Source organism: Charadrius vociferus, unplaced genomic scaffold (assembly GCF_000708025.1).
Source record: "Charadrius vociferus isolate BGI_N301 unplaced genomic scaffold, ASM70802v2 scaffold202, whole genome shotgun sequence".
Taxonomy (NCBI): Eukaryota; Metazoa; Chordata; class Aves; order Charadriiformes; family Charadriidae; genus Charadrius; species Charadrius vociferus.
In genome coordinates this window covers 1,370,332-1,394,297 of record NW_009647242.1, presented here as the reverse complement: position 1 = coordinate 1,394,297, position 23,966 = coordinate 1,370,332, and the positions used below count along the sequence as shown (strand labels likewise).

The following is a 23,966-nucleotide window of genomic DNA, read 5'->3' as shown; positions in this document are numbered from 1 at the left end:
TTTAGGGTCTTCTCCTGTTTTAGGATCAGTTGGTCATCCTGTTTGGCCAGGCAAAATGAATCACTAATCAAATTTAGCTTTGTGTGAGTACATCCTCAGTAATAAAGACTTTGCTTCTTGACTGCTGCTGAAGCCAGTCTGTGATGTTTTGTAATAACTTCATAGAAACTGTTTAGAGCTGAATCTAGAAGAATGAAGGAATAACCTAATCAGACAGTTGACAAAAGACTCCAACAGAGCATCCAGAATTTTAGCATGAATAGAGAAAGGAGAGTCAGGACTGTGCAATATCAAATTAAAATCTGGTTTTTGACCTTTAGGCCAGGAACTTGTGTGGCCAGCCGCTGTTGTTATTACAAAAATGTCACTGCGTGAAACACGGAAGACGACAAAATCTCTACTGCAAGGAATTTACAATCTAAACAAAGCACACGGATTAGTATGAGTATAGTACCCCTATACATGCAGGGGCTGAATTCTCAATTTGGTATTTTTTATTTGGAGGAGGTTAACACTTAAATACACAGAGGAAAAAATAGGTCTTGGGAAAAGGCTTGACAGTGAGGTGGAATGTGCTCGCGAGAGGAAGACTAAGGGTCTCTCAACCATGGAAAAATGCTCAGTTACAAGAGTGAGAAAGGTAAGTGAAAGGTCAGATGAATTTGGCAAGACTGCCAGGAGTCCGGCGGAGATCCAGCCATCAGGTCACTCTTTCCTGCGGGGTGCCCTTCCAGTCATGCTGGAGTTGGAAGGAATCATTACATTGATTTTAACAGCTTTTGGGTCAGACTGCTTTCCTGCAGATGGGCTGGAAGGTAGGAGAAACCCAGCTGGGTGAAAACAGCACTGTCCTGAGGCATTTTAGGAGGATAAGGACATTCAGAATTAAATTTTCAAAAAGGAGACCTACCTATATTTCCTCCAATTTCATGTAAACTTTGGATCTGGCCTCTCATGTTCTGTGATGAACTGCGGCTAGGATAGAAAAAAAAACCTTCAGTTTATCTTTCTGTTATAACCTTCTCAACCACCACCTATATTAAGCTAAAAATTGGTATTTTTGCCCCTGTGAGCTTACTTATCAAAAGCAAGGACTGCCACCAAACCAAGCAAGGCAGAATACTGAATCTGCTACAGAGGCAGATTACTGTGTCACAGTCAACCAAGCCTTCTATGATATAATGTATTTTTAATTTTTTATTTAAAGTATAGAATTATATGGTAACATGGGAAGACTTTGCAGAAAAGACTTTTGGATACAATTTACCATTTCCCATAACTGTTAATAATTATTACCTTACAGAAATAAAAACATTAACATTTTATAGGCAGATGTAAGACAATCCCTCTGGGTTCTCTATGCAGCAAGTCTATAAAACGTATGTTTTTAGTAGCAGCATAACAAAGGGCAGATTGATTCTGTATAGGAGCCAATTATTAAGTAAAATACAAAGAATAAAATCAGAGGTTAAAATTTCTTTGACCAATGTAACCATAGATTAGCAATTTTAGATTAGAACAAGAGTTCTTGTAACACAATGAGTCTTTGAAAAGGAGACAATCCATTCATTAGTGGTTCTGACATTATTGTTCAGGAAAAACAAAATGTTCTGGTTTACCCACCTGTTTTCACAGTGGAATCGAGCCAGGATGTCTTTGGCTTTTGTTTGGCTGTTGAGTTGAATTGCCATAGAGACTTTTGAATGCAGTGGAGCATAAACTCTTATCACCCCCTCGGGTATGTCAGACTGCAGGTATGGGGGGAAAGTGACAGCTCCCTAAAATCAATATTCAGTAGAGTTAGTCTAAGGCAAATATTGCTGTATCTCCATTCAGAAGCAGTTCTGCAACTCTTTTGAGGTTGCTTGCAAAACTCACTGTCCTGGATTCACTTCATTATTCAAAAAACAGATTTACAGTCATACAAACACAAATTTATAGATAGGGTATAATAAGATACGACACAAAGACACAATCTCCTTGGTAAGCACCACATAAATGCATGCTGAATAAAGTACAGCCCTTGAATTTTAATTGCTTGCAGTAATATCGAGTCAATTTGTTATCTGAGATTTGTAAAGTTATTTCTGCTAACATTGGTCAGTGAACCAACTACTTGTTTCACAATGCATAAAAATGACTAGGAATATCTGGTCTTCCTTTCTAAGATGAAATTCTCCCGAGGCATGAAGATCCAGTTCTCTGTTTCCACTTCCTATAGCTTCAACTAGATTGAAGCCTATGTACAGTATCAAAGTACCATATGGTTTCTGTTAATTTGAAATTTGACCTTGTGTAGGGTTCAAACGATCATCTATGATGTTTATGCACTCTTCCATGATTAATGGCGGATAAATCAATTAGCAAGGTTTGCATTCCAGTTCTAATCCAGTTAATACCATGCTGAGCAGAGCACAATAGTCTCTCCAGTCTCTGTCCCTGTGTAATTTAGAACATCTGAGACCCAGGGGTTGTGTTAAGTGCTCTCAAAATTCAACTCAGTTATCCAAACATGAGTTTGCCTCCAGTTTAGCCTTCGTATTTCAGCTGCCTGCCATGGCTAGTCTCGTTTTTATTAGATGCAAAGCCAATTACTATGATCAATGAACTTGCCTTCCCGAAGGTGCAATGACTGCAGTAATTGACTCTCCTCAGAAGCTCTCACTGTATTCCTTCTGGGGTGAATACAGTTTTGCAACACAGTAGTCTACACCACCATTTTAAACAAGCATCTCTGTCTCCATCTGCAGCGCAAATGTCTATCCTACCCACAATATATTTCAGTCAATGCTGGCAAATGAATTCTCCAAAAAGCTGAATAAGCATGGATACACAATTCATACATATTATTTCTCTTTCTATTTTTTCCCAGATGTTCCCTGCTGCATTTTCTCTGTTGTCAGGTGGCTTATTCTCTATTTCTTACAATCTCTCCTTCCTAATTTGTCTTTTCTTTTGTTCTTCAAGACTGTTTTTCAAGAACTGTAGAGACCTTGAGCAGTTCCTTGATTACTCCTCTTACAATTCACCAACCTCCATTCTTTTAAACCTCCATGGAAGACACTAAAGACTTTCTCTCCGGGTTATTAAGGGTACCTATTATGTGGAAATACTACATATAAGCTGCTATAGGGATTGTCTATGTTGTGCACATGTACACAACATGCTTTCTTGCCCAAATTATGTTGTACCTAATGCATAAGTTAATTTTAGGTGTATTGAAGTAGCATACCTCAAGTAAGTTCCTAAACTCCATATCCAAGCAGTGGAGAAAAGCTGGTGGCTTTAAGACCTCCAAAGGAAGATTTTTGTATCAGACTTTCCTAAGTCTGAATTGCACCTGGAGCTCTGGAAATCCTCAAAAGTATCCCCCTCTCTCCTCTGACTATATGGGGAATAACAACACAAACTACTTCATTAGGCACATAAAATTTAGACCCATTTTTGGTGTCTATGTTAGGCAAACTGGATTTTCTCTCTGCTTAGGAAGTCAGTGCAAAGCTGTAAAACTAAAGCTTGCAAGGAGAATATTAAGTGGCTTGGACCGGGGCATGGGTAAGTGTAATTAATCCTGATAGGAACCGTCCTACTACTCAACTACAGATCCATGCATTTGTTGAATACCTACAGATCATTGCTGTCAAGGACAGTCCACATATGACCGTTTTCTTATAAAATTGGTACAAAATCATCATGTGTGTGTAACAGTTTATAGCTTGGGCTGCTAGAAATCTTTCTGCCTTCCTCACCTTTTCTCAATCAATCCTCAAAGCTTTGTCTTATCAGGATGTTGGACTGGAAAGCACATCTTTCAAGATAGATCCCAGATCAGTTTATTTTATACGGCAAAATTTCCTCCCCACTCTCAGAAACTTTTATGTGATAAGAAAGGAGGGAGGCTGGTTAAGGCTGCCCTTGAAAATTATATATTTTTATCACACCTCTGGTCTTTCAGGTCTCTCCCGTTCCATGGTCTTTCTCCTTAGAAGTTTTCTCACTCCTTTGTCAAACATCAACTGCCTCTTGCTGTTGTTCATTGCTGCCTCATTCATTTTTCTCACTTGGGAAATCAGGAAGGATGGGACCTAAAGGAGGAAACCAGAGCTGAAAATACACAGTAATTTTTTCTCCCCATAAAAGTGGTGTTGGGGATTTAGAAACGCATGAAATTATAGGCTGCAGAAGATACTATTTAAGTTTATTAAGATTTATTCTAACAAGATACATGCAATTAGTAGCTCCCTTTAACAACCAGCAAGGACTATGGGCTAAACTTTAAACAGTCGTTTAATCTCATTCAACTCTTGATATCTCACCTAGGCATCTAGATTATATCATTCTCCCATGCATTCTCCTGTATAATCAGTGGTGTGGGATAGGTACCTCCAGAGGGAAGTTTGTGCTAAAATGGATGCCTTAGGTAGACGAGGTAGATCTCCATCCAGAGGTATCTGTCACCCTATCTCATTCTAGATATAGAAGACTCCAGCCAGTTTCCAAAGAATAGCTAACTGTTTCTTCTAGGAAGGTCAGTTTACTTTGATTTTGACAGAGCTGCTGCTTATAGCTAAAGACTTCTCTGTACTGGAGCCATAAAGAGGGAACCAGCATTACTCACTGTCCACAGGATGTCCTGGTACCGAATTAAAAGCCGCACAATGTGTGCTGTGGTGGCGGCTGCTTGCATTTCTTGTTGGTTAGCCCGTTTCCCTTTGTAGATGAAGAGGTTTGGTGCAACAATCATAGAAACATTCCACAAATTCATTTTATTTTTCCCTTCATTAGCAACCACCTTCTTCAGGAACTGAAGAAAGGCCTGGAAAAACAGCACTTGTTAGGCTGAGTCGCAAAATAATTGACCTCTGAAATGCATCATTTCAAATGCACAATGTGTCTGGCTTGAAAGCTGCTATTTTTGCACTTGGAGATGAAATTCAGGGGGTTTTTGCATTCTAGTTTGGCTTACTCAGATATTTGCTGGCACAACTTCCTGTGTCAATCACAGAGGAATAGTTAATGTTATCAAAATATACATTAACAAATTTTCTATCGCTTAAAGCATAATCCCAAATCCATAAGTCAAGTACAATGTCTGCACTAAGGCTCTGAATCCTTTAGTAGATATGATATGAAGGTGTTGCAATGGAATATTTAACATATCCATTTTGATGTATCTCACCAAGGCTTTTTATATTGCAATCACCAGGGTGATTAGCCTCTCTTCAAATGTGCGCCAGTCCTGTATGTGATATAATCTGAGGAATTTCTGCCAGCAACCCCCAAACTTTTAATCTGGGATAATGAAAGCAAGAAGCGCTCAGTGGTTGTTCGTTGAGGTCACTTCTGCACACGCATGGCAGAATCAAAGGAAACTCATTTCCCTTTTGGCCATTTTATTCAGAATTTTGCTTGAGTGACTGAATAGGATGGATTGCAGCTGTGATTAGAGTTGGGGTCTGCCAATGACTCCTTTTGCAACACCACACCATTAAAACCACTGTCTTTGTACCCTGACATTGCAATTAAAACATTTTTATAAACCCAGGAATTACAAAACAGAAACTGCGTTGGAGAAATTTCTAAAATCTCATTATAGATAGCAAGTAGAAATGCATTCAGTTTTGTCATCACTTCTATTTTTGTATAAAAGCCTAGTTATAATTAAGACTACTCATCTAGCATGTTTTACATATACAGCTCTATATCAATATGGACTTTGGTAGAAGAAATAACTCCGATTCTTCACAGAGCACTAGTAGACCTCCAAATAAGAGAATTGTTATTCTTGTCCTTTGTTATGGTACAAATAAATACAGGTAAAGAAGGCACCTGGAGTCATAAAGCTATATCTAAACTGACCAGTGGGAAACTTTCAGAACTGGGGACCTGCAGGGTCCTCATGAGCAGGGGACATGATGAAATGTCTGGGGGCTCCCAGACAGCTTGTTCACCCAGGTTTCCTTTTTGTGGGAACAAGTCCAAAGATGCAACCAGTGTCTTTTAGGGTCAGGACATAGCTGCAGCCAGATCTGGGAGCTCCCAAGCACCCAAAATGCTTGTAGCCACCGTGACTCTACCAGGAAGTAGTACATGGGTGTGGGCACAGGTTTGTAAAGCAAACCAGCTGAGGCTGAGGTCCTGACATCCATGCTACAGATGTATGTTTCAGGGTGTTTTACTTCAGACTACCTCCTCCAGTCTAGTCCAGTGCCCTGGAAGACCTTCAGCACTGGGAGTGCACTAGGCAAGCTCCTGGGGGGCAGCTACTCATCTCAGAGAATTCCAGTTATGCAGAAACCCAGAAACCGAACCTTGTTTTTCCAAACTATGCGAGGAACACACCTCTTTGACACGGATACTCCAGAATAAATGATGCCTGGGAGCCATTTGCTGACACCAATGGCTGGATACCTCCAGCAACTATTTCTTAATTGCTTGTAAGAGAAATGACAATCAGGCAATTGGAAAATCTTTTCAAGGAAATGATAAAAAACACAGATGGATACTTTTACGGTGCAGCATCCGATCATGGGCTGTTAGAAAAAAAATGGGTTTCATTTAAAAGTCAAAAGCACCACAGATGGCAGGTGATAGCAAACAAAGAACTTACCTTGGCCGTGTCTCTGTTGGCTTCAGGCAGCAGCATAATCAACAGATGCAGAGCTTGTAGCTGTAACTTGATCTTGGAGATTTCTAAGAGTATAAATAATTAATATTTTTTAAATCCCAGTTACAATTGGTTTGTTCTAAACCCCTTCTTGATCAGCAGTTCTAGAAACACAGCAACCACTGGCCGGTTGAGACTAGAACGTTGAGATATTTATTAACCATAATCTTATCCAAATATAAAAACAATTTTAATGAGTGGATTTTTCCTCATCATATTTGGTCTGTCACAGGGGGAGACAAGGTTCTATAAAATTCTGTCTAAATATCAAGGAGCCAATCTTTTTCCGTACTAGCCAGTTTCTCTTTGATACCGTGTTCAGAATGTGTTGTATACAGATCAAGTATTTTCCTCCTTTCAAACTGAAATGGATATTTGTTTTCAGAAAATTTTTTGACTGTTGATTTTGAGTAATTTGCTGAACACTTGTGCTATTGGAGTGGAGACTGATTGCTTATTACTTAAAAAGTGTTTTTCCCAAGTCTAGCACTCTAGATAAATGTAGAGTCTTGTTACAAAATGTAACTCTTGTCTGTTACAAAATACATCGTGTTTTCCGTAATTGGTATACATTGATACCGTGCAATGCTCACTAGAAGAGCTGGGGTGGAGAAGATGGGAAGAATAATTCTGTCATTTGCTTCCATCCAGGGTGGATGAGAGAGGTTTGGGGAAAAAAGGGTGTGTGTCGTGGACAGCATATCTGTTAGACAGAATAAAGCCACTTTATTCTGCACAGACACCTCATGTTCAGTTTTCTCCTCCAAACTGCTAAGCAATCATAACTGCATGCAGCCTGGAACTCGCAAGGAGTGCAGTCAGGTACATGAAAGTTATAGGAAGGGGTCACCTCCTTGTGCCCTTTATACTACTTCACGGAGACACTGAAAACTTGGCTGCAACCTTATATAGAGGTTTGAAGTTTTCTGTACCCATTTGCCTAATAAATTCACCATCCTGATAGTTTCACTCTGCCCTAGCTCAAGTGACTTTATAATGAAGTCAATAGGTATTGCAAGGTACTGCTGCTTTCTGCCTGGAAGAGAAATGAACAAAATGTACTGAGCAGGAGAGGGTGTATGTACACTGAAAACAAAACCCAACTGCCCGAAGCTTTCTGTGACCACATATATCTTTGTACAAATATTCTGACCTCAGCATAAACCTGAAGAGAAATAAAATAGATCCAACAGAATATCAGCTAAAGGTCAGTGACCTGAATATACCTTGCAGGAACTTTCATTTGTGAAATCTATAATTTGTGTGAATCAGAGTCTATATATGAAAGTCATTGTGTTTGCTCACAGGTTTCAAATCTCACATTAAACAGTTGTGTCACTCACAAAACGAGTCTATGCTATTAGCTAAATGCAGAGAATTTTTTCCATTTGAAAAGGAAAGCTTGCAGAAAATATAAATGTTTAGGCAATGCACTAAGCCTTTTTTTCTCTCTCCTTCAGAGAGAGAAAATAATGTAATGTCTACTGTTACATTTTCTCTAGATCAGTCCGTACTAACTCCTTTTCCACTTACTTTCCACTAGCGTGATGAAAGCAGGCAGATATTCTACAGTGAAGAGGGGGCTTGGCAGTTCTCTTATAAACATTTTCAGCAGTCCGGCTGCATCATTATTTCGTACTTGGTCCCAGTCAAAAGTGTCTTCATAAAATTTTGCCTCAAGTTCTTGATGGAGATTCTGAAAGATAAAAGGAACATCCGACCTTTAATCATCGCTTCTGACCCAGCAGTTTGAGATCACTTCAGAAATCCCATTATAAACAACAGGCAGGTTTACAGCGTAGTTAAATTAAAGTAGCCCTAGACCAGTACCAGGTTAGGTCCAGCTGTGTGGAGTAAAGAGCAGCTTACCAGATCAGGGTCCTGGGGATATTTTGCAACCCAGGCTAAATTTGGTTTGCATTAGCTACATTTCTGCCAGTGACCTATTTGAAGCATTTTAAAGCAAGACAATTTTGTGCAATGTTTTAGAACTAGAAAGAGAAAATTCAGTTAAACACGATTTTTAGCACAGCTGCTCTTTTTGTTTAAAACAGTGTCCAGAGGTTTTGACCCTTAAATCACAAAGGAGTGATTTAATTTAAGTTCTTCCTCACTGCCGGTGAACTTGCTGGACAATCTGTTGGCATCCAAATCCATGGGCCTTGAGCAAATGGCTTTAACTTCAGGTCTTCCTGTCTTTAGAAGGATGTTTTCTTTAAGGATAGCTATAATTAGACTTGGTCACTTCATAGAAAAATAAAAGGTATCAATCATTACTGTCAGAAAACCTCCACTTAATATATGCTAAAAAAAGTCCTCAAAACCCACAAGATATCTAAGACAGAATTGATTTTGGGTCATCTGGGTGCCCATTTAATCCTCTTGTTCTCCAATGTTAGCATCTTGCTGTATAACAGGGGTCTGTTTAGTTCTGGAGGGTAACTAATCAATGTTTCACACACGTGTGTGAATAGGAAATATTCAGTAAGGTTCCTTGTAGGAACAGAATTTGGCTTCAAACCCAGATGACTGGAAAATGCAAGCTCCTCAAAAATTTGTTGGGTTAATAAGATTGAAGGAGGCTATTGTAATAGAAGGATATCCATAAATAATGCATCTTTCACAATTATTACTGGCCAAACACTACTTTATCTATAGGAAGTTTGTTGCTGCTTTTTGTGAGACCATTTGTGACAAATCACAACTGTAGCTAACATTCAGGTTTCAGATCATGTTTTTGTCAAACGTACTTTGATATTACACAAAAAAAGTTTAGTCCATTCAGACAGAAAACTTTAAAAAATGGATTCTGTTTCCCGTGCCTCACATGAATGGAAGGAAATAACAGATCAAATATGGTCACACATAATGAAGTGAAATGGCTGGCACAAAAGGAAGTAGAAAGTCATTCAGGATTTGGTATATAATGTTACAGTCTCATTCTTACTAGCACATTTTACTGGTTGTAATCTGGGCTATCTCAGCTTCCTCTGTATTCACATCCTTTGCACATAATCCATACAAACACCTGGATTAAATGCTCGCCTGGTAACTGAACGGGAACTGTGGACCAGAAATCCTCATCTCATCAAAATCACAAGGGGAGAGAAAAACTGCTCCACATTTGTTGCTGAGAACTGGAAAAATTCGTAGACATAGAAAGCAAGGTTTTTGAAACATACTCATTTAATATACATATCCACACAGTCAAGCATATATGTATATTTTATACACTCCCTCCCCATATGCATACATATATATATATATGCACCTAAGTACTTTTAAAAAAAGGTTTTGCTTTTTTTTTTTTAAGTGTGACTGATCCTGCAGTAGACTATCATGCATTTTGGGTTCACTGGAGCTTTTGTTACAAACTAGATTACAGAGGGAAACTTGTAGTTATTTCTTCTATTCTTTGTTTTATAGAAGAATAACCTTTAATCACTTCCATATGCCTCTTCTTTCTCCAAACAAGACTGAAATAAAATTGGAATGCTCTCAAATCCTAATTTCATAATAACGTATGAAGGCTTTGAAGGGTGAAATCTGGATCTGTTTTGAAAAAAATCTTTCTCTTGCTGGTTGGCTTGTTGGACAGACTTAAATGAAGCCAAAACTCAAATAATTTAAAACTTTCATATGGGCAGTCTAATTTACCACCCAGTATAGGAGAGTTACATATAAAGTCATATCTTATAGTAGCTCCCTTGGTATAGGTCGTGAATAAGAAGGGAACAAGACACAGTACAGTATATGCAAAGAATATGAAAGTAATTTAATTAGGTAGAGCACAGCCCTGCTGTGTAATCTCCCCAGAGAGGCTGGAAAAAAATTGAGATTGTGTGAAATAATACTTTAAGTATTTGTATGAAAAAATGAGGAAGCTGAAAAGTGCAAGCCAAATTAGGAGCGCCCTTCTGCAAGATGTGGCACTTTGCAAGGTGCTGAGTGCTTTTATCAATCCACAGGTGAAAGCAAGCTGGGATGCTGCTGCCTATCCTCAGTGCATTTCACGTAATGATGCTTTTTCTTGTGCAGTCATTTTTTATGATCCTTAGCCCATCAATGTTTAGCAATCCCCAACATTGCTCTTTGTGTGGCTGCCACGACGTTGAGACTTTCTGCCTCAGAAAGCAAGACTAGCTTTCTTGAGCACGAGAAACTGGGATTGGGATGCACTATAAGAATTTCTTTAAACCAGATTTAAAAAAAAAAAAATGTCTGGGAAAGAGGTAGACACTACTAAGCCCAGAAAAAAATTGCTTTCCTAATTTGTCTCTGCCAAAGCCTTCCAGCTCCTGGAATCAAGTTAGCCTGGAGAAACAATTGCAAGCATTACCACACCGCAATGTCAGGTTATTGAGTACCAACTAGCCTGTGTTCATAGCCTGCAAAAAAGCCTGTGAAAATGCAGTACTGAAAGCTGCCAAACAGTAGATGCTGGCCAAATTTCTCTCACTTGGAACACAAAATTGTAAGATCACAGAAGATAAATGAGAAATAAAATGACACAAAGGTTAAAATGACATCGAATAAGATCTTTATCTGAAGTTCACTCAGTTTAGCAACTGAAATAAATTAAAAGAGAGATAAAATCACAGCAGTTCTGGATGACAGAGATAAACTGAAAGGACCACTCAATGTTTAGCGGAGAAAAACTGCATTCAACATCAAGTCTGTGCTTTATATAGAACATTAACAAATGCAAAGCAATAGACCACATGTTCTGTGATTTATCGGTTCCCAGGAACCAATCTGACCTTTCACTGGTAGGAATAGAAACGCTTATCTACACACATCTGTATTTATGTGCAGTGTGCATTTGCGTGTGCTGTATTATTTTACATAGGGTCTGTGGTCCAGGAGACTGAAAACTGGCGTGAGCGTGTACCTTGACTCTGGAGGCAGATCCAGGCACTCGTAGAATTCCTTCAGTTTCTAAACCTGTTTCCTCAAGCTTGAGCAGCAACTGAAAAAAAAAACCCAACAAAACCCAGGAAAATACTCAGAAGCACTTAAAAATACTATTAACTTTTTTTCAGTCTAGGTATTCTTGAAACTAATTTGATAAAGATACATTTCTATGTAATCTGCTAATGAAAACAAGTTAGCTCATGTAAGTAAACCTTCCTAATTTGTTCTCCATATTCCTGACCCTGAAATACAGAGTATGCAGAGTACAGAAAACCCATAATGCAGTAGGCACCTCTGTCCTTGATTTGAGACTTGGCACTGCTATAGAACAATTGACATATAAACATATTAATAAAAGGGCAGATACACTGAGTAAAACACAATGGTGTTTTGAGGGAAAATTAACCTCTGAGAAATGTTTAAGTCTTTCCCCAAGGAGCACAATGGAAAGGTCTATAGATAACATACGTTCCTGGGAACTGAGAACTCAGATTAGAAAATGATCCCAGGATATTTTAGTTTGAAATTTCTGTGAATAGAGAAATAAGCTTTCCATTCTAGTTCTTTATGAAAAAATAAGTATGTTTTGATTTAACATAATTTAGAATGAGGAAAAAAAATATCATTTCCTAGCATTTATTCATACAGCTCTGGATTTTCACCACCAGCTTTGATTCCTGTCCCAGCTCTTGGGCCCTTCTAATTTCCCATGGTAATTTGACAGGGGAGCTGTGGAGCTGATTGCAAACTCATGTAAATATTCAAGCCATGTTTGCCTTTCCCCTGAAACTCCACACCACTTCCCCTTTTGTCAGTGTTTACAGGAAAATATGTTGTAGTTTCGAGTCCATGTAAACCTGTGTAATTACATGTATGCTTGTGTCTGTGTACCTGTCTCCAAGACATCTACTGTCAAATGACTTATACAAATGATGTCTTCTCACACAAATCTCAATGAGAAGATACCACTTCTGTTTTGGACATAATAGCTAAGTAATACCGATGGTTTGAATACATGTGAAATAAAAACTCCTGCGACAACTCATCTCTGCCACCTCTGCACACACACAAGATTTTGTGTGGCTCTCTAATATAATAAAAAAAGGGAAACAAGAAGCCAGATGTTTGCTTCCTGAAGTTTTCTGTATGGTATCATATAACTACAAAAATCGAAAGAGGTCTCCACCACAGATAAAACACAAAAAAGGGCAAATTTTGTCTCCTTGTCACAAGGTTTTCAAACCACAGCATACAGACAGACAACCTGTAGACACCTTCAAGTCTGTGAAGTCTGCATCTTCTTTTATCTGATGACTGCTTTGAGTGTCAGTGCAAATGATGGAGGATCAAATCTTAGTGGCTGAGTAGGCTGAGTTATACTCACTTTTTGGAAGATGAGGGGAACTTTTATTCCAGGAACCTTCTTTTGATCGTTCTCCAGCAGTATGGTGAGAGGGACTCCAAATAGACCATTTTCTTAAAAATAATAACAGCAAACGTGAAAGAGAGAAAACACAGCCTCGTACACATCTTCTTAGCTACGCCCAGGTGGCCACCATGGGGATGCCACAGCACGGTACCTCGTCCCCGCACCCTCTCTGCACGGTTCCTCTTCAGCTCCACCCCCAGTGCATCGTAGAAGGCCGTTAGCTCAATCAGGGAGAGGTAGCGGATCTTCTTCATATCTTCAGGAGAGAGGTCTCCAACCTCTGTCAGTCCGAACCGGCTTTTCCGAACTATGAATTTCTACAGTAGAGAAAGGTAGCATCTTTATTTGCACAAAAATTACAGGACATGAATTTTTGTTTTTGAAGGGATGCCCATATGGGATTGGAAGTCATATTAGGGTAGATGGATAACACCAAAGAGCTGAACTACAACACTCTATATTGGACTGGTATGTTGACATAACTTGCATCCAACTGAAACATAAAATCGAGCTTCTTGCTCCTCATGTTCCCTTGCAGTTTGACAGGTAAGCGGTGCTGGAGCAGAGGTATTAACCTCACTGCTGGACTTCAGCTGGGACAAATGAGCTATGTGCTACTTAAACTTTTGCCCAGTTTCAGCAGGATATAGCACTTTGCTCTGCTTCTGCCTCCCCCAGAGCATCTTTGAACGCTGTTGAAGCAGCTGACATATTTCATCATGGATACGGTGGTATATCAATTGTGTGTGTGCGTGTAATGAATCCATGCCTGCTTTGCACATCACTATTAATTTATGAGGTCTTAAAGGACAGTCCAAACTGAAGATCTGAGGAAAAGTCCAGAAGCAAAATCACTTAGTCCTGATGCCAATCTGCCAATTTAGTGGTACTTTTTATCACTCAAGAAGCATTTAGGCTTAGAAACAGGACTCCCAGCAGCTAAGAAATAATTTATTCAAGTAGGCTTGAACTAAATGATACTTAGTGATTTGGGGGCATGTGAAGATGTCTACATATTTTAGAAGTTGCAGTGTCATGGACCAGAGCCAGGAATGTTGCGTCATGACAGAAGCATTTGTACAAATGTCAAAAAGAACAAATACCCATTGGCTTTTGACATAATTGTTAGACATAATAAAGAAGTTATAGTAAAAAACATACTTTTCAAAGAACTGTGGATCTTTGGTATTGTATTTTTTTTTAATTTAATTGTAATTTAAACCAGTAATTGTTACTCAGAGGTATAAATAAATAGCATTACAAATCATCTCCTCCCTTTAGGGAACCGAGTGGAAACCCAGCCTTTAATAATGTTTTGCTTCTGGATATTTCAGCCCAGTCCTCCCTTTTTTAAACAAATACGGCCTCAATAGGTTTAACCCATCTCTAGATGAAGCCAGTCAAACAGATTAAGAAAAAAAAAACCACAAAAAAAGAATTAAACTTACACTAGGTTTTAAAAGTAAGAGAGGACAAAGGACATCTAGATCATGTAGGTTAGGACTTCTTACATCATAGTGCGCATGGTCTTTCAATAGGGGTTAATCATAATTGGGGGATAAAGAGTGCACGGGATGGAATAACTAATTTACATACCATCTGGGGCATTTTAGACCAGAATCTTCCCTCCCCGGAATGCAGCAATACCACTGTTACTCTTATGCTGAGACTCAATAATGTAATAAAAGCTACACAGAGGATAGTATTCTGAAGACACAGAAATTACTAAAGAATATCTATACATTTTGGTTCCAGTGATGCAAAATGTCCACAAACAGTCAAAGCACAATAAGCTGTCTTGAAAATAAGGAAAAAAATACAGGGTATACATATATTTTCTTTTTGAAAGAGAAAAAGTATGTTTGCCAAGAAAAAATGACAAACACTCCAAAACCGATTACAAAGAATAGCTACAATGATTTTTCCGTGGTGGCTCACTGTCTCCTAGGTTCACGATGATGCGATGCAGTGTTAACACAAGGTTTGGGGCTGGACCTCTTTCTTCTGTCCTGTGTCACAATTTTCCAGTGATTTTTCTTACAAACAGTGGAGTCACAATATGCACCACTGAAGGAAGCTGTGCTATCCTGAAATTAAATTACTGGCACTTCGGCTGAGGATCATGTCTGATCTTGTGTGACGTGTTGTTTCTATGTGGAAATATAGAGTGTACTAAGATGGCCTGAAATGCTTACTGACTCTTAGTTCTATAGTATCTTCAGCTAAGTCACATTGATCATGGTCCCACATTGGGGAAATTGCACGTAACCCTATGCAGACAGTGGTGTTGAGCTGGGTCTTCTGGGAGCTTCAGGGGACATGCCATTTAAGGGTCATCAGGCATTGGAAGGCATTACCCAGGGCAGTGGTGGAGTCCCCATCCCTGGGGGTATTTAAGGGTGGTGTAGGTATAATGCTCAGGGACATGGTTTAGTGGTGGGTTTGTCAGCATTAGGTTAATTGGACGAGATGATCTTATAGGTCTTTTCCAATCTAGGAGATTCTGTGATTCCGTGATTCTATGATTTTATGACATATAATCTCTATCTGTGCAGCTCAGTATATGCTATCCATGAAGCTAGTTATATTAATGGGTCAGACCTGCCCTGGAGAACCCTCTAGCAAGGAAGTATGATGTGTAGACTTCAGTCTGTCCCTGTTGGCCCACCTTGAGGAAGGGGGGACAATCCTTCAGAGTGTAGGTGACTGGTCGCTCTGTGTAACAGAGCAAGAGGTGATTTTTTGCTGGAGCCCATTACGGTCTGACCCACTACAGAAAAAAACAAATACCGTGTGTGGCAGCATATGAAGAAAATTGCCAATGTCAACATCTATGATTGTTGACTTTATTTAGAAACTCTCTGTTTGTGATGACCTGGCATATTTCTCATGTACTCTTTCAAGCACACAAAATGATGTCCTGCGTGCATGTTCATCTCCAGCATAATACTGGCCTTCTCTAATAATAACGAATTATGCATCCACAGGTCCATGATGTTCATTGTAGCATCCTCTCTTCCCTGTTTGTCACCAGTTTCCCTGCTCTATCAACTGGAAACTGTCTGAGCTATTGCAAAGAACGATTTGTATGTGTTTATGTGTATGTGTTGTAATGAAGGCTGGGGTCCTAGTTTTGCCGTTACAAGAGCAAGGATGAACCTTTGATTTGTCAAAATCATGATGAGATGCAGAGATATCCTTGCTCTCCACAAGGCACCAAGTTATCCCCACCACAAAAAAAGCCAGACACACTAAAGCACGGGGATTTCACACCACTTGTAATCTACTTGGTGTCTTATCTATCCTTTCATCAGGGAAGCTTACTTCTGCATCTCAGATTCTTCTTTTTATTTGGTGGTGCCTGAGGTGGACAAATGGATAATTCTCAGAGAACTCAATGTCTGTGTGGATAGCAACAATTTCAGATTAGTTCAGGACCTCAGGGCATCATAACATTCAGGAAATGCTTCCAAATATTTTACAGTTATTTCATACATTTCACTAAAAAGGTGGTATCTGAAGCATAAACCTAATGCTTCAGTTTTCAGCAATGGAAATGGCTGAATGGAAACAGAAAACTGACTTCCTTTACTTGAAGAAATAATTTCAGATAATGAGATGACTTCTCAGTGTATGTCTGGTCGGATGATATGATAAACTTTCCCTTAACCATTCACATAGTATCCCCTATAGTGCCATTGCACTGAATATTGATTTAAGACAATCAGTACTGTTGCAGGACTGAGGCTTGCTTTCCCCGCTTCATCGTGAAGCAATTTTCAGTTCCTGTGTTAACAAAGACAGATAATCTGTGGGGGAATAAAGTAGGAAAGCAGACCAGAAATGAAAACGATTGCTAGTTTTAGTGCCAGTACCTGGTCTTTATTTCTATGTGAAAAATGTGTGGATGATGCAATATATGTGGATTGAGTTACACATATTCATCTGCAATGGGTACAAGTTAAAACTGAGCTTGAATATCCAGTTTAGCTTTGGTGCCTCTCTGGGAGTCATTCACAAGGGGTATGGTGGCACAGCGGGCAGCCTCTATGAAGCACGCATAGCAAAGGACAGCTAATGGATCTTAATGGACTCCAGTGTGCTGGGGATATAACGCAGGAAATTAATGGGTTAAAGAAAACAACTGAGGAAATACATCGAGAACAAACTTACAGGCAAAGCAGAGTCTTCCTTTTTGAACCTCTGGTTTTTCGGCCATTCTTGGTTTTTTGGAAGGACTGTGATGGATTCTGAGAAAGAGACCTCATAGGAGAGCTCTTCTGTTATGGACGGGCTGCCTTTATCTAGTCCGCAGTCTAGGCAGCTATTAGCTGGAAATAAGGGAAACTATATATGAACACTGAATGCATGTTTGCATTTAGTACAGAGACATTAAAAAATTGAACTAAGATGACAAAAATCTTGAGAAAGTAATAAAGGAAGTCCTTCAAAAGGAATTTCAGTGTAAACCTCAGCATGTTCCTGTTTTGTCTGGAGGAAATAACCCTTAGAAATAAAATCCCTATTTTCATTTTAGATTATTTAACTTGTTGCTTTTCGTGAGAAAGATAGTCAAGCTGGAACTTCCTGTTTATCAGCAATTATCAAGTTTTTGTACTCCATCCTTGTCTACCCAGGCCAGCAAACTGTGTTGGCACTTGTCTAATGAACAGTTAAAAATAAAAGTTCCTGACAGAAAAAGGCTGCTGACACAGTTTCTCAGGTCACTGTTGACTTATTTACAATCATAAGACACTGTGCGTATATTTTGTATGCTCAAATACATATCATTCTCACAGTTCCTAGTTTAGGTGTGTAGCACCAAAACAGAACTTGATGTACAATCTTCCAGTGTGAAAAACACTATATCTACTGGAATTTCTGGTAGATATTGTGAAATTACTTATTGCTCTGCTCTAAAATTTAGTCACCTGCTGGAATTAGTGGATGTCAGAGGAAAATTTTTTATATCAGTACAAGCAAGTACAGAAATATCCTATTGTCATGGAGTCCAAAGTGTGATAAGATGCATGAGTTCCAGTGTTGCCAACTTTCATGACTGATCTTTCACATCTCAGAACAATTTTACGTTTCCCCTTAAGGTCCAGCTCCTAGACACATGCAATTGGAACAGAATCATAATTTTCATTGGAAGTGAAGTAAAATCTCAGCCCCCAGGATCGCAAAGAAGAGTTTACTAACATGACTCAAGTGCATTCAAAAGCCCTGGAAATCAGAAAGTGAATTAAAAAGCATTACGTGTTTTATAAACATATGCATGCCCCATGATTTTTGAATCATTACATTTATAGATACAGGGACTTAAACATTTTTTGCAACGCACTTTGTTTTGCAAGCATGGTTTGAAAAAGCTAAGTGTGTTATTAAGTGGTTTCTGACTTCTGAACTGTGGCCTTAGATGTTACCTAATGGCCAAGCCATTTAAGATGTTTTCCATCTCTCTTTCCATCCTTGGACCTGGGATCACAGACCGTCCATGGTATCCCTGGCCATTGGCTTCCCCATCTGTTCTAGTAAAACTGCTTGCAGAGCAGAGGTGTCAGCAGAGCAGCTTTTGCAACCAAGGAAGGTGTCTGTGGCACTATATCCAGAGTTAAACATCTAAGAGACTAGTTTTGAAACTCAGGTATTGATATCCCTTTAGTTAAGCCCTGAACAATGGTGATGGGAAGAGCTTTCCAAATAAAAGATAGACATTCCCGTAGAAGGCTGCTGACAGTTATCCAGACACTGAATAGAGCAGAGCTATCATTTTCATTAGTACTGCCAGTCGCTGTCAGGGCAAAGTCTTTAAGGGATGTCCAAAATAACACCAGTAGTAGACCAGAATAATAGGGGAGAACCAGAAAAATGATAAATCTCTAGCACTACAATTTCTGCAGTACTGGAGAAGAAATGTGAAAGAAATATGCATCTTTCTTGTCGTGATTTGCAACGAGAAAATATACTGCTGACGTATTTTGGACAAATTCTGCACCGTATTGTTTAGAGGTTATTTTTACATTCCCAGCCTTGCAATGATGAGTACATTTTAGACACCAACGCCTCAAGGGCAGCAATCTGTGTCTGTACAACACCAGCCTTGAATGGGAAAATTTGGTTCCTGCATGACAATAAGCTGAAAACGATTTTAAGGAACTATATGCAGCATGGCCCCAAAACAAAAGAGGGAACTAACCTCAGAACCACAAGAGGATCTTTCTGTCTATCATTTTCCTAGGAGGAAGTGAACACTGGTTACACGTTGGCATACTCACAGCTAACTGATTTCCAAACTGGCTTCTGCCCAGGAAGCTGGATACCATTAGAAGGAACTGGTGACACTGGAACTGTCTCAAATGTGGGCTGATAGGCAAGGAAAAATGATCAGACTGCAGTGAAGGTAAACGTCTATGGACAGAAACTGCTAAAGTTTAAGCAACACCGTTATCATTCTCACCTTACACTCTTTTGCCAAGTTTAAACAACCTGTAGCGGTTAACCAGAGCACATTTTTCATAGCCAAGCCTGAAAATTAATCTTCCCCAGGCTGCACAGGTTTGGATCATGTTGAGGTCAGTAATATTGCAGCTCGCTGTAGCTAATGAGTCCTGTCCTATATAAAGACTGAAATTTGCTAAGTAAATTGCTGTACATAATTGTACTAAGTGAAAGGTCCTTGTCAAATTGTAATCCATCCTGCTTTTAATCATTTTAGCCACAAATCTTTTTGAGGACTCTCTGACACACGTCAAGCATCCGCTGCTCCCACGCATCTGTCAGAAACCAGGCTGTTCAACCCCTTTCAGGATTTGAGCACCAGCAAATTATTAATGGACAGATGTCCTCTCATAGGTTATACACCAACACTTCATCAGTGAACTGAAAAAACAGGTTTTTTTTGAAAAAAAGACCTTTTCTATAGTCAACTTCATTTCTTTCTGCTCCAGAAATCATTCTGCTCTGCATGAAAGTGGGGGAAGCATGTGTGGCAGGGCAGAGATGGGGCTCCGAAGCCCAGGGGGTGACTATCAAGCAGTGTCACCTCATCTTGGCAGCCGAGTTTTGCCCTTGTTCTCAACGGTTTTGGGACTCATCATAAAGGCAAGTCTGAGCATTTGTGCATACGTGGGGCAGTAGCAGCTCACCTCCACATTCTTGGGTAAAAAAAACCCCAAATGTCAGGAATTTAAAAAATACTCTGAAGGGTACTCAGCGAAAATAACTACAATGCCCCAAACCGGCCTTGTATTTTTTTGTCCGTCTTTGCATCCTGGTGGGAGCCCTGGGAGCCCCCCTTTCTCAAACCTGCTGCCTCACTCCCACGAGCCTGATGGAGCAACATCAAGCTGAAACCTGCAGCTGAGGGCCCAGATGAGCCCGGAACAGCCACTCTTTAAATTGCTCTTTAAATTGCTAAATTGGCTGTTTATCAACAAGCAGCAATGCCTCGGGGCAGAAATTTTATCTTCCCCATTTGTAGCCAATGCACAGGAGCAGCCTTCAAGCTGCTAAAAAATGGCAGATACTTAAAAGACAGGCAGTTCTTCCAATTGGATGCCTGAAATAATGTTGCAGTCGTTTTATTTGGTCTTATCCTCTGAGCTATTTGGGTAACAAAGTCAAATGTAACATGAATAAAATCTCTCCTGAGAGAGTACATTAAATGGCCTGCAAACTTGAGAGCAAACAGGATTTGAGTCACGTGGACTTCCTTTGCCAGAAGACTGTAAGGACCATTGATTTTTTTTAAAGGAGAACTGTAGGATGCTTTTATGATAAAATCCCATAACATTTACACAAAAGGTTTTAGGACATAAAAAAGTGCGATAAATTTGAGGTGGGAATATGGAAGTGAAGGGGACAATTAAACCTGCCTCAGCAATTTGGGAAAAACAAACGCAAAAGTAGTGGTTCTGCCTGTTAAGATCCAGATGGAGAAATTAACGGTAAACATTAGCAACTGGTTTTCACTGCTCAAAATGTCTGACCCCGCGAACAGCATAGATTTACAGTGATTCAAGTTTATTAAGAAAAAAAAAATATCCTTCCAGCCTTGTTACAGAGGTGAAGTCAATAGTGAAGCAGCTGCGGCACTGCGGTTTGACTGAGCACTGTGGAGCCGGTGGTGGGGAGCCAACAGCACAGCTCAGCCTCGCACCCAGCACTGCTCGCAAGAGCCCCCAGGCTGCTCTAGCCTGTGGCAATTGAATATCATGAACCACGTACAATATCAGGGGTCGCTAAAAACATCATATTCTTGGTCTCATTTGCCAGTTTTCACAGGGAGACTGTATTAAGAATTCAAATCTCTGTCTCTCTTGTGAAAATTTCTTCCAAACAGGAGCAAAAACTATCTCTAGCCCCCTTTTTTTAAATCTTATGATAATGCAGTATAAAGAAAGAGAAGAGCAGGGAAAAAAGTCTTTTTAATGCATGAATTTTCAAGATCCAGATTTTTTATTTAGTAAACAAGAAGATTAAAAAATTTTGGAAGCTCATGTCTTAATGAATGTGAAAAGCCAAGAGTCAATTTGGGTTCTTAACTACGTCAGGACAGCTTTGTTCATTTGGCTAGGGCTCCAGTGAAGGCAAAACCTCTCATATCCTGATTTCTGACTGAAAGTGATTCATTAGACAGACCTCATTATCCAGTACTAAAAATGAGCCCAGTGTTTACTGACACAATGTACACAGGAATTTCCAATGGGAAGAGGAAATCAAAAGAGCAAGAAAAAGATGGAGATGAGGTAGATAGTTCTTTAGTAGTTACCCTCATTGTAGAAGATGTAAAAACAAATCATTGGAGCACCAAAGCAACCAAATTCTATTGTCAGCCCTGCAGCTAAGGGCAATAAAGGCAAAGGAGGTCCGGTCAGGATACAAGTCGCCCATGCTTTGGATATATTCATATTTCTGAACACTATCATCACAAATGCCTTTTCATGCGAATAGCTCTGGGTTAGTTAGTGATTCTTCTTCAGTTAGGACATAATTTTCTCATGCATTGCTCAAGTAAAATGCTCCTAAAACTCTTGAAGAGTTTTGGTTGAACACACCGTACAAGATTGGGCTGTTAATTAGCACAATGCTTCGTTTCCGCCCTCCAATAATAAAATCAATGTTTCCCCCCAATTTGTATTCAGCTGTTGATTTTTCTAGGCTTTGAGCACTACCAGAGCCGATAGCTTCTGATGGAAGCAGCGGGGTACAGCTGTAAGGAAAATCAGGCCACTGTGATTAATAAACCATCCAGTTTCAATCTCTGTTGTGTGGCTGTCAGTTGAGCCTGCTGTGTGTAGGCCTGTCTGAAAATGAGCAGAGGCACCTCAGCTGGGGCAGGCTGCTCCACCGAGGCATCACTCTCGGAAGGGGAAGGTACCGCAGGTGCTGCATTTTGTGCCCGGGATCACAGTACCTTTCCAGGGTGGCTAGCAGAAAAAAAAAAACCAACAACAAACCACAACCCCTCCAAAAGGAGATATGGACTCATTTCCTTTCATTTCAGTCCACTTGGGCTGTTGAGGGAACACTCCTGCCCTGAGGGGATGGACCTCAAGGCAGCGGGAGGGAAAAGCACCCTTTGCTCTGTGTTGACCCACATAAACACTGGCCACTGGGCAGTAATAGCAAAACATCTAGCAAGCGTTTTTTTTTCTGAACAGAGAAAAGAAACTACCCCCCCCCCCCACTCTCTGGATGACAACTATCTACGCTTCTTCAGTGGTTCACTAAATCTCATCTCAGGTGACCCTAGTGAGATAATCACCTTTTCTGTCATCATTAGCCACAGAAGAGAGTAATCCTTCCTGTGACCCATCCCTCTAGGCTCCCGTAATGCTTAGGTTGTTGGGAAGAAGGTGTGAGTCCATCCTCCTAATGGGGAGGATTATAGAGTTAGGTGAAGCAATTAGAGTTGTTTTGCTATTTGCAACATGTTTACTTATTCCATTCCCAACTGAAAAACAGGATGGGAAAGCAAAGCTCCTGCTCATCATTTCAAGCAGTCTTTTTACCAGCCTCTCTTCAGCAGCTTTGCTGAAAAGATTTGCCCTTCCCTGTTGCTCTTCTTTTTTGGCTGGGTGGTTTTTATTCCAGATCACTTTCCCAAACTGATTCATCACAAAGATTCACTGATAGCTGTAGTGCCATGACTGGAGAGGCAGTCGAGCATGAAGAGCTGCTGCAGCTGAGACCCCCTTACAAAGGGCTGCTCAGGAAACCCTCAGCTTGGGGCACAACACTCCCCCTGCAATGCACCTGTCCCTGAGGAGCTGATAATTAGGTCAAACCTTCTAAATCCCATAATAAGCAGCAGAGATAGGAGCAATGGTCAATGGGAATGTCCAAAGGGTGTTGGGAAACTTGCAGACTTTTAGAAATACAATCTGTTTTGTAGCCCTTTGGAGGGAGGTGATGGTGTGCTCTGGAGTTGTATTTGTGTGTCTGTATTTAACATTTAGGTAAGCATCCTACAGAACTGCATACTTTTGATAGAAGAAGAATTAGTCTTAATTACTTTTTCAGTCTTATCTTTCAGACTTTCAAAATGCAGAACTAGTAGGTGAGCTGAACTTCAGAGGAGGTAAAACAGTGATTTGAAGGGCAATGGCTCTGAAGCTTCTGATTCCTTTAGCAAGTAAGAAGCAGAGGTGAAAAATAAGCAGGTCAAAATCAGATCAATAATGTGCCCATCTGAGAGAATAAGTACAACATTTATTTGGCTGATTGAAATTTATTAGGAAAGTTAGGCTTTATTGCCATTTTTAAAAATTTTAAACATATTAAGGTTTAGAGATACTTGAAATGGGAGAAGTGTGCTAATCTAATAAGAAGTGCCATCAACTTTTTAATGTTCATGCAAACATGCCTAAGGTTTTCTCATGCAAGAAAGTCTGCCCACAGGAAACTTCTGGATGCTTCTGTATGTATTTGTGGGTATGTGCAAGAGGTTCA

At 39.8% G+C, this 23,966-nt stretch overlaps 1 protein-coding gene across 1 annotated transcript in view; it reads right to left on the bottom strand.

The window, feature by feature from the left end:
- The window catches only part of ARHGAP28 (Rho GTPase activating protein 28), a 72,408-nt gene that overhangs the window by 1,059 nt on the left and 47,383 nt on the right, over nt 1-23,966 (bottom strand). The window contains exons 4-14 of the mRNA XM_009879977.1: nt 19,289-19,376; nt 17,184-17,341; nt 13,162-13,327; nt 12,966-13,057; nt 11,559-11,636; nt 8,201-8,363; nt 6,611-6,693; nt 4,619-4,816; nt 3,942-4,085; nt 1,624-1,778; nt 911-975 (exon numbers count right to left, since the gene is read on the bottom strand). Of these exons, the coding sequence (XP_009878279.1) occupies nt 911-975; nt 1,624-1,778; nt 3,942-4,085; nt 4,619-4,816; nt 6,611-6,693; nt 8,201-8,363; nt 11,559-11,636; nt 12,966-13,057; nt 13,162-13,327; nt 17,184-17,341; nt 19,289-19,376 (1,390 nt within the window). The remainder of the gene's footprint in view (nt 1-910; nt 976-1,623; nt 1,779-3,941; nt 4,086-4,618; nt 4,817-6,610; nt 6,694-8,200; nt 8,364-11,558; nt 11,637-12,965; nt 13,058-13,161; nt 13,328-17,183; nt 17,342-19,288; nt 19,377-23,966) is intronic.